Source organism: Varanus komodoensis, unplaced genomic scaffold (assembly GCF_004798865.1).
Source record: "Varanus komodoensis strain SLA01 unplaced genomic scaffold, ASM479886v1 scaffold3, whole genome shotgun sequence".
NCBI lineage: Eukaryota > Metazoa > Chordata > Lepidosauria > Squamata > Varanidae > Varanus > Varanus komodoensis.
Window position 1 is genome coordinate 65,418,080 of NW_025335761.1, and position 11,122 is coordinate 65,429,201.

Genomic DNA, 11,122 nt, shown 5'->3' on the forward strand with positions numbered 1-11,122 from the left:
GAGGGAGGGTCGGGTGCCTGCTCCTTTAAAGGAGGCGGTAGTCCGACCGGTCCTGAAGAAGGCGTCACTGGATCCAGGGATGGCCGCTAACTATAGACCAGTGGCCAACATCCCGTTTCTGGGCAAGGTGTTAGAGCGAGTGGTGGCGGGACAACTCCAAGCACTCTTGGATGAAACTGATTATCTGGACCCATTTCAGTCCGGCTTCAGACCCGGGTACGGTACTGAATCTGCCTTGGTCGCCCTGTACGATGACCTGTGCAGGGAGAAGGACAGGGGGAGTGCGTCCCTGTTGGTTCTCCTGGACCTCTCAGCGGCTTTCGATACCATCGACCATGGTATCCTTCTGGATAGGCTGGCGGGATTGGGGGTCGGAGGCACCGCTTTGCGGTGGTTCCGCTCCTATCTCAACGACCGATTCCAGAAGGTGGTGTTGGGGGACTATGGCTCTGCGCCATGGCAGCTTTGCCATGGGGTACCGCAGGGTTCCATTTTGTCCCCTTTACTGTTCAATATCTACATGAAACCGCTGGGAGAGGTCATCAGGAGGTGTGGGCTGCGGACCCATCAGTATGCTGATGATACCCAGCTCTACCTCTCGTTTTCCACCAATCCAGGTGAGGCAGTGGCTGTACTGAACCGGTGCCTGGCCGAGGTAATGGGCTGGATGAGGGCCAATAAACTGAAGCTCAATCCAGACAAGACGGAGGTCCTGTTGGTTGGCGGTTCGGGCTTCGGAGAAGGTGACCTGAACCTTGTCCTGAATGGGGTTGCACTCCCTCCTAGGGACAAGGTCCGCAGCTTGGGAGTGCTCCTCGACCCGGAGCTTTCACTTGAAGCTCAGGTGACAACAGCGGCGAGGAGCGCTTTCCTCCAGCTTCGGCTGATTCATCAGCTGCGCCCCTACCTGGAGTACGACTGCCTTGCAACAGTGACTCATGCGCTGGTGACTTCCCGTCTTGACTTCTGTAACGCGCTCTACGTGGGGCTACCCTTGAAGACGGTCCGGATACTTCAATTGGTTCAGAATAGAGCTGCCAGGCTGCTGACGGGGACTGGACGTTATGTTCACATGACACCAGTTCTCCGTCAGCTTCACTGGCTCCCCATTGAAGTCCGGGCCCAATTCAAGGTGTTGGTAATGACCTATAAAGCCCTAAACGGCTTGGGTCCTGGTTACCTGAAGGAGCGCTTACATCCATATTTGCCCAGTCGCCCCCTGAGATCGGCGGGAGAGGCCCTTCTCCGGGAGCCCTCCGTGAGAGAAATTAGGAGGGTGGCTACTCGGAGAAGGGCTTTCTCAGCGGTGGCGCCTAAGTTATGGAATGCGCTCCCCAGAGAGGTCCGCCTGGCGCCGTCGTTATTTGTTTTTCGGCGCCAGGCTAAGACCTTTTTATTTAAGCAACATTTTAAATGCTAAATACAATTGAATTTTATCTGGCCAGGGCGGCTTATTTTATAATGTGAGTTTTAATTAAGATTATTTTATATGGATTTTAACTTGTTTTATCTATGTTGTAAGCCGCCCCGAGGCTTCGGCGAATGGGGCGGCATAAAAATGTTTTAATAAATAAATAAATAAATAAATAAAAGAGCAGGTGTGGCATCTGTTCAGGGCAGAAATCATGTAGTGCAAACTTCCCAAGATGGGTCTCAACCTCAGACGAAGGGAATTCTACACTTGGCTGTGTCCCACCTGTCTGCGTGCTTGGTTGCAAGCAGCAGCACAGCAGGGTCTCCCTCCCACCCCGACTGGGAAGGCAAGGCCCCTGGAGGAAACCTGCCACTTCAACGGGACTGAGAGGCTCCTCGGGATGTGGCATTCCCAACTAATCTGGAGAAGACTCTCCTCCATGAGGACTATAATGCTCGAGCAGCTCATCTGCAGTAGGGGTTCCACACTTCAACAATGCTCTCTATACCTCCAAAATAAAAAAGCCACATCTTCACCTGTTTACTTCACTTGCATCCTGCCTGTCTTCCATTGAGCCAAAGAAAGTGGATGCTGGGTTTCCGAGCTGTGTTACCCAAGTGCCAACCACCTGAAGATCAGTAACATAGAAACAGTGCGAGTCAGAAGGGGCCTCATGGGCCATCTAGTCTGACCCCCGGCTCCAGCCGGCTCCGCTCACGACATGCCCACCGTGTGCACGTCCAGCCTGTCCTTGGACACCCTCACCAGTGAGGCCTCAACCACCTCCCGGGGAAGCCCATTCCACGCCCTCGGGGTCCTGTAGGAATGATGCATCTTCAGCTCAGGCCCTGGCCATAGGAGTCTTCATGACAAGTGGCTCCATGCAAGTTCATGGCCCAGATGTGTGATGCAGAGACCCTGAAGAAGAACGGACATGCACAACATTAAAATCAAAGCAAACGCCTCTTAGGCACCTTCTTTATTTAATATTAAGCAAATAAGAAACGTTCAGAACAAAGCTGCAAATTTAAACAGGCTGTTAATGGGATTACAATATTTGACCTTGCAGAATGAGCCTCATCAAAACAAGGAAGCCAAGCATGAAAATCTTCAGATTCTCCTGCAGGATCAAAGCTGCGAGAGTCCGGCCTCCTATGTACTATGTCATAATTAGCTATCCAGGAGGAAGTATCACTCAGGTTCTAGAAAACATTTCCATGCTATACAAATAACCAGTTTCTTATTTAAAATACTAAATGGTTTTCTTCAAGTGTCGCTGGTGGTTTCTTGAGTGGAGTTGAGGAACCTGTGTGCAGATCGCTGCTAAACCCTTCCAGAGGCCGACCGGGTTACGTCTGTTGCAACAGAAACAGTCCCGGGGCACATGTGTTACGATATAGACCATGGTGGCCTCTTACCTGCCCACCAGGTGCATGAAGCAGTTGCAGGAGACTTGCTTCTTCCCACCCTGACATAAGGAGTATCCCACTCCTCGGAAAGCTCCCCGGGGCGGTGGGCACGGGTCCAGTCCTTTAAGCAGAGCACCAGAGGCTAGTAATCGGATGGCTCTCCAGAGGAGCATCATGGCAAGGGGAAAACCAACCCGGCCCCATCAAGCCCAGGAGCAAGAGGGCCTGCCAGTCAGAAGGCGCTGCCGAAGGAAGCTGGCTTTGCTTCTCCCCCCCAGAAGATCCTAGAAGATCTTTGACACTCAGGACGGGTGCCTGGTGTTTTGCTCTCCTGATCCCCACGTTTTGAGGGTCTTGCCTTTTAGATTGTAGGAAGAACAGGAACCGATTCAATATTAAACTGTATAAGCTGCTCTAGGAGTCTTTTTTTTTGCCTGAAGAGACTGGTTAAAAATGTATGTAAATGTAGGAAGAAATGAGCTGTTACAGACCTTCCGTTTTGTGAAAGGCCACTGTTAGTAATGTTATTTGCACCATCGGTGCTTTCTGCATTTAACTTCTGTTTGACCTCGGTATCCCGCAGGCCCTCTCTACCTCTGCTAGATCCGCTGTGCTTGCAGGACCCGTTTCATGTGCAACAGGGCTTGCTGCTTTTAAAAATAATCCCAGAAGCTACCAGCAACGCTTCTTTCTGGACTGAGACAAAGCAGCAACGCTCCCCTCTGAACTATCGTAACTGCCCTGTTCCAGAAACAAGCGTTTCCTCTCATGTCTGGTTCTTATTAGAAGAGACAAAGCCCCATTGTGTGACCAGTGGGTCACAGAAGTACACAGGCACAACAGGATACCTGCTAATTCCTTCCCCACCCCCAAAAACCCTGCAAGTGCATGCAAGGATGGTACTCCGAACTAAGCAGCAGCGAGGGGCAGCATCACCAGCCGGCTGATTTGCAAATTTATATCCTGCTTTTCCATCTAGTGGCTTCCTGTGCGGGAGAAATTTATAGCCCTGCAACCAATACTTGATTTTACGTCCACAGGCTGCCGCATTTGCCATCTGACGAGGCAACTTCATTAATCTTAGAAGGGAGGGCCAGCACTTTAAAATAATTTCGTTTAGTTCTTGCTGGTTCCACTTCCGAATCAATTCCCCACCATCAAAGGTTCAAACCCTTATTATTTTTATCTCCACCTTGCACAAGCTTTCGTCATTCATTCCCACAGAGGGTTTCAGGCATTATCTGTGAAGCAACCTTTCGAAAGTACTTTGTCCACAGTGGAAATCTTAATGATTTTAAATGTTAATGGCTGTGAAGGCTGTCCTGGGTATATATGCTTTGTGGGCAAGGTGGTTATGGCTGAAATGTCCTTGTTAATACCCCCCCCCCCCGCTTTTTCTCCTAAGGAAAATCCCTAAAGATAGGGAATGGGAGACTTCTCCGAGCCTCTCGAAGGCTGAGGACGTGAGGTGGGAACAAGAGAATGCTGCCCTGCCTGCTGGGGGGAATGGGGGGGGGGCGGATATCCTGGAAGATGGATGGGACTGTGTTCCCCCAGCCATTTTTTATGGCAGGCCCAACTTGCTTCTGGGCATGATGCAGAGGTGAAAGCGGGGAGAGACACTCCGAACACCTGCCTCCCTGCTGGGCAGCATCTGCAAGTAAGATGCAAACCAGATTTAGGCTGCTGTTCTCGTTCTGGAGGTGCTCGCTCGCGGGGTAATTTCTTTCCTGTACCCGTTCTAGGGTTCTTGCATGTGATCAAAGCCAGGAGATCAAAGAAAGGGCTGGTCCTGCCAGGTTGTTAATTGCCCCTGTACAGCTTTCAAAAATGTTAGTATAGCAATACATATACAACCATATATAAACTGGCTAATGATGCGGGACAAAAATCCAATACGCCCAACTAGTTGCTGGTGTTGGTCTGCAGAGCCCTAAAATGGCTCAGGACCGCGAACCTTCAGGGAAGGCATCTCCCACCTCGAAGCTGCCCAACATCGGGGGTCTTCCCAGGGAAATTTGGTTGGTGGCAACAATCATTCCATTTCTATACCCTCTATAGCCAACGCTCTCTGGGTGGTTCGCAACATTTAAGTTGCCCATCCAGGCCTGCTTAACTTCCAGGATTAGGCAGGATCAGGGACTTCAGGCTATCTGGAAACTGTACTAGTGTCTTAATTATTTAAATTTCCATAGTTCTTGCTACTGTCAGAATCCCGGAATCTCAATTTGAGAAGAGGGAATAAAACTCCGGTTCGTGGGAAAGACCAAGCATCCAGACCCTTTCCCCCATGAGGCACAGAAATCCCTTCAGATATTCTAGCCACAGTCTCATAGCAGAGTTGGAGGTCCCTACATTGAACTCCACTCCTGCTCCAGGTAGGACCCCAAGGTCTCTCTCAAATGGCTGTCCAGCTGCATCTTGAATGCCTTCAGAGTGTGAGAGCCCACAACCTCTCTAGGTCATGGGTCCCATTGCCCTACCGTTCTCACAGTCAGGAACGTTCCCCTGGCATCTGGCTTCCTGCTACTTGAGCCCGTTGTTCCTTGTCCTGCGATCTGGGATGACTGAAGAGAGATCCTGGACTTCCTCTTTGCGACCGCCTTGCAGGTACTTACAAATGCCATCCTAACACCCCAGTCGTCTCTTCTCGAGGCTAAACGCACCCAGTTCTGTTTCTCCTCGTGGGGGTTTGCTTCCAGTCCTTGGATCGCTCGGGTTGCCCTCCTCTGATCCCTTTCCAGTTTGCCTGCATCTTTCTTAAACTATGGTGCCCAGACGCGGGCACAGGACTCCAGAGGAGGCCTAATCAGAGCTGAGTAATGGAGAACTAGCAATTCCCATGATTTGGAAGCCAAACTTTTATTTCTGTGCTGTCTTTCCTCAAGAGCTCAAGTTAGAAGTCATGATTATCTACCTCCCTGCATTTTATTCTCACAACAAACCTGTGAGGTATATTAGGTCGTGGAATAGTGGGAAGAAGCTGCATTGGACTGTTTGATTTGTGAGCCAGCATCAGTGGATTTTTAAAAACCGGCAGTTGTAGGCATACAGTAAAGGTTACAGTGTTGTGTCAACCATGTTGATAATGCTGTGGGAGTGTTGTAACTGCCGGAGAAGAGGAGGCGTTTGAATAGCATGAAGACATACTGTAAACCACAAAAGCCGTTTCAGGTGGAAGAGAAATGGGAGGCGCGCTGCTGCTTCCATTTCCGTTTCCTCCTCCTGCTGGTTAATAGCGTGCACCTTGCCAGTCATGCAAGAATGAAGGTTTAAAGCGTGCGGTTATTCAGCTGTGGGCACAGCTGCGGAGAACTGCAGTAAGAATTAGCAGCCAAAAGAGAGCGATCCTTCGTGTGCTTCAGGAATCGTTTAAACTGTGGCTGTACAGTGACAAGTATCTCCCTGCATATCCTGCGTCTCCATATCCTATGAAAACCAGTGCAAGCTGGAAACGAGGAGGAGGCAAAGGGAAGTGTAGGTACTATAGTGGGACGAAGGAAAAGGAAGGGAAAATATTGCACAACTGGCACTATTATTTTAAAGCCACACCTGCTGGTAGAGGGTAGAATAGTCCTACTCGGTCGTCATGTCTTTGCCTGGCACAAAACCCTCAAAGACCCCCCTAATCATAAAAGTAATTTGGAGAGGTAGAACTTTGACAGTGCAATAGTGACAGGACATGTGGGGAAAGGAGTCATGTGGCTCACGTGTGACCCAGGCACTGACAGCACTGGGATAAAACACCAGTGTAGATTGGCTTAGGGTCACACCCAGTGACCTTCATGAATGAGTGGGGATTTATACTACAGCCTTACAGGATGAGAAACCAGTGCCCTTTCCGTTGCCGAGTGCCAGCTGGAACAAGGTGGGGGGAAGTACACAGCTGGGAGGGAATGCGACCCCATATCTCCTTCTCCACCTGCTTTTGCTGGCAAGGGAAGGGCTGAAGACACAACACACCCCAGTGCAAAATACCACATGCCAATAGTGCTTTGCAATAAATAGAGGGCTTTTGCTAAACACAGCTCCTGTAAAACATGCAGCTTGAGCATAAGCATTTCAAGCAGAATCTGATGCTGTTATGTCTGGAAAAGTTCCCTTAAGTCACTCAAAAGATTTCATGGCTCTTTGGAATGTTTCTGGTGTAAGAGCGCTAATTTTGCACCACAAATTGGAAGACAAGTCAGGGGTTGGGAACCCTGGGCAGCTGCAAAAGCCTCAGTGCCTCCAGAAGGGCTAGTAAGCACCAACAAGCTACTGCTCAGACTTTTATTATACCACCTGCAATCATTCCCATGCCTGTTTACAAAAGGAAAAAAATAATTAAAATGCAAGTGCAAGTATCGTTAAGCAACCAAAAGCCTCTGAATAGTACAAGACACGTAAAACAGTCAGCAAGATTAAAAGCATGCCTAAAATGTTGGGGAAAATAAAGAGAACTTTGCCTTGCAGCAAAAAGATTAGAATCTCCCCGAGGGTATCTCACAATTCAGGCTCCACCACTAGTCACTCAGCTGACCTGGAGGAAGGGGAGTGGGCTGTTTCGGCCTTCTTGCCCTTTGCCTGCGGATGTCGGGGAAGGGAGAAGTGGAGCTGCCTAGGGCAGGAGTGGGCAGCTTGTGGGCTTCCAGAAGTTTTGAGCTACAACGACCAACATTTTTGAACAGAAACTAGTGTAGCGCATGTTTAGCTGAAACCACATTCGTGGTGGCGATGATGCTCTGCTCGCGGGAGAAACTGCACATGTTCTGGGAAGACAATTGCTGGCATCTTTCTGTTTAACTGCCCACTGTTAAGAGTTGCGTGGAACGTACTGATGGGGATAGGCCAAAATGACTGCTTTTTAAGGTATAAAAACATTTGGCTTGTTAATGGCTGCTGGTGGTTTCTTATGAAACCACCTTTTTATTCAAGCGGCATTTTAACTGTTAATATTATTGGATTTTATCTGGCCAGGGCGGCTTATTTTATACTGTATTGTTGTATTTTTAATTTAATATTTATATTTTTAATTTATGTTATAATTATTTTAACTTAGTGATGTGAGCCGCCCCGAGGCTTCGGCAAATGGGGCAGCATAAAAATGTTTTAATAAATAATAAATAAATAAAAATGAAGGAGGAGTGAGCTTCTTTGTCTAGTGTGCACACTTCAGTAATGAGCTTTTGCTTTTTGAATCTTGCTAGTGGTTCGTTGTCTCTTGCAGTTAGACAAATGACCCTTTAGGCCAGTCAGGTTAGTCTGTTGACCAAAAGGTCCGTGTCCTGGTGCGTGGATGCCCAAAATACACAACAAGGGAAGGTTTTCTTTTATAAGATTTATTATCGAGAATAACCAGCTACCAACAAATCATCCCTCGGTTGGTCCTTTTATACACTGATCATTAGAGGGTTACACGGAACACTTTCCAATAGGTTACAGAAGTAAAAAGTTGCACTCGCGTGTTCTTTCCCACTTGCATACCAAAGGAGACGCTCGAAGGACGGGGGAGTATGGGCTGCTATTACACAGAAGAAGAGGGTGGGCTGCTGTGAATTGCCCTTTGTATTTTTATTTTAGACCTTTTTATTTAAGCAACATTTTAAATGTTAATACTACTGAATTTTATCTGGCCAGGGCGGCTTATTTTATATTGTGTGTATATTGTATTTTAAATTATTATTACTATTCTAATATGTATATTTTAATTTATGTGGTTTTATTTATTGTTGTAAGCTGCCCCGAGGCTTCGGCGAATGGGGCGGCATAAAAATGTTTTAATAAAAATAAATAAAATAAAAAAATGAGTCACTGTTATCTGTCAAGCCTCAGCGAGTTGTCTCTGGAATGCACCTGCTCAGCGTCAGCTACAATTCAAGCAGGCAAACATGCTGATTTCTAGAAGAGGATTTTTCTCAGGTCAGGTTCTGTGTCAACGATTGCATGATTTAACCAATGAAAGTTCTACCTCTTGATTTGTGCATCAGTCCCTGCCAAATTCTGGCGACCCACATGGGACCCTTCTAAGTCACCAGCCTCGGTGCTGGCTTCAGAGCGCTGACCACCGCGCAGCCTCGACATACCCTGCAGGCCAGGCCGCGCGCCCGCAAGAGGGCGAAGCCCTTCAGGACCAGCAGAAGATTGCAGAAATCCAGCAAGGTCTTCTGCTGGGCAGTCCTGGGAGTGCCACCTGGCAGGGGAAGCCTCTGGGACTCCGGCCCCAAGCGGCGAGGCTCACCTGCGGAAAGCGGGGCCGACCATCCCGAAAGTGGTTCCGGGGCTCAAGAGGCCCCTCACACTGCGGTGTCCGAATGGGTGTATCTGCCATGGAGGGCAGGTAGGGTGCCAGGCGGTGCCCTGGAGTCCGCCACACCCCGCCATGCGGGCAGAAGGCGCTCCTCAGCCTCCTCGCCTGCTAGGAATGAAAGACCAAGCAGTGACGATACGGGAAGCAAAGTAGTGAGCAGTAATAGTTTAATACGCTCTTGCAAGAGCGGGCGCCCACCACACAGGTAGTGCGCCGTTTCCACAAAAGGCCTTGCCTTGCATTCCCTTTTCCCGGCTCGCAGACCCTGCCTCTTTCCTCCCACTGGCTGGGTTACTAAGAGGCCACAATCTTCTCCGTCCATCTGTATCATACTACTCCTTGGTACGTTCTCCCTCCCATGTCCACGCTAATGAGCCCATTACCTACGAGAGGTGTGCCAGTCACTATTCATGAGCCTATTCAGCATGCGCACCACTCACTGAAAGTTCAATAGGTCGCCTCGCTGGATGGCCACTTGCCTCCCAAAACTTGTGGGAGGAACAGATAGGAGGATCCACCCTTCTTCCAAGCTCATCATCTCCTCCTCCCTTACACAGGATGTCCTCAACCCTTACAATGTCCTCAGCCCCACTCCTCTTGTGCTCACACTCAGCCCTGCCGTATACTAGTAGCCCACCTTGATCTGTGTAAATCAGTAACGGATTTAGACCTGCCTGCTTTCTTCTGCTTCCTATGTACAAGTCTCTCCACACGGCTCCTTACTCAGGCCCTTGGCCTTCTAAGGGTCCTTGCTCGGGTCTTTCGCAATCCCTCGTTCTTGTGCGGGCGACAGCCATTCTCCTTCCCTCCCAGCCGGCGGTGCAGAGGCCCGCGCCGACCTGGGCCGCGCGTCACGTGCCCGCCGGGGCAGCCGCCATTCGCGCGCGCGCATCCCCATGGCAACCAGGCAAGCGGCCGCCATCTTGTTAGCGGCGCTGCCATAGCAACTGCCGGGCCCCGCGCCGCCAGCCGCCCGGCCCCGTCTCCACGGCGGCCGCCCCGGCGAGCAGCCGCCTCCCGCGCCGGCCGGAGCGCGCCGACCGCGCGGCCATGGCGGGCCGCTCGAGCGCGGACGAGCTGGAGCTGACGGGCGAGGAGGCGCGGCGCCTGGCCGAGGCCTTCCGCGACGAGCGCTTCCGCGCCCTCTTCGCCGAGTACGCGGCCGAGCTGGCCGACCCGCAGCAGAGGGCCGCCTACGAGGCCGAGGTGGCGGCCCTGGAGCGGCAGCGGGGCGTCGAGGCCCGCTTCCTGCACCCGGCGCCGGGCTGGGTGCTGCGCACGAGCCAGGGCGGCGCCCGCCGCTGCTACCTCAACGTCTGCAGCAACGCGCTGGTGGGCCGGCCCGAGGCCCGGCCGGAGCCCGGCGGCAGCTGCTGGTCGCTGCCGCACTGCCTGGCGCCCGGCCGCGAGGAGCTGAGCTGCCGGCGCCCGCGCGGGCCGCGCCGCCTGGTCTACGACGTGCTCTTCCACCCGGACACGCTCCGCCTGGCGGCCCGCTCGGCCCGCTTCCGCCGCCTGGTGGACGACACGGCGCTGGAGGCGGTGGAGCGGCACTTCTCTCCGGGCCTGGACCGCGCCAACGCCGCGCCGCTCCGCGGCACCAAGTACAAGGGCGTCCCGCAGGCCGCGCTGCTGCGGAGGCCGCTGCCCGGGGGCGCCCCGCCGGAGGGCGAGGGGGACTCCCCGCTGCCGCCCTTCCCCTCCCCGTACGCCTACCCGCCGCCCGCCCCGGAGCGCGCAGAGCCGCCCGCGCCGCCGCCGCCGCCCGCCGCCGCCACCCCGCGCTGCACCCTCCGGCACCGCTCCTACGTGGACCTGCAGGACTACCGCGACAGCCGCGACTCGGCGCCCAGCCCGGTGCCCCGCGAGCTGGTGGCGACCATCGAGCTGCCCCTGCTCGGCTCCGCCGCGCAGGCCCAGCTGGAGATCCGCGGGCGCGAGCTGCGGCTGGACTCGCCGCGCCCCGCCGCCTACCGCCTGCGCCTGCGCCTGCCCTACGCGGTGGACGAG

The 11,122-nt window shown here is 52.5% G+C and overlaps 1 protein-coding gene across 1 annotated transcript in view; it reads left to right on the forward strand.

Moving 5' to 3' along the window:
* The first annotated feature begins 10,162 nt into the window (after positions 1-10,162).
* Positions 10,163-11,122, forward strand: part of DNAAF2 (dynein axonemal assembly factor 2) — a 24,155-nt gene continuing 23,195 nt past the window's right edge. Inside the window, exon 1 of the mRNA XM_044436275.1 lies at positions 10,163-11,120. Within this exon, the coding sequence (XP_044292210.1) occupies positions 10,163-11,120 (958 nt within the window). The remainder of the gene's footprint in view (positions 11,121-11,122) is intronic.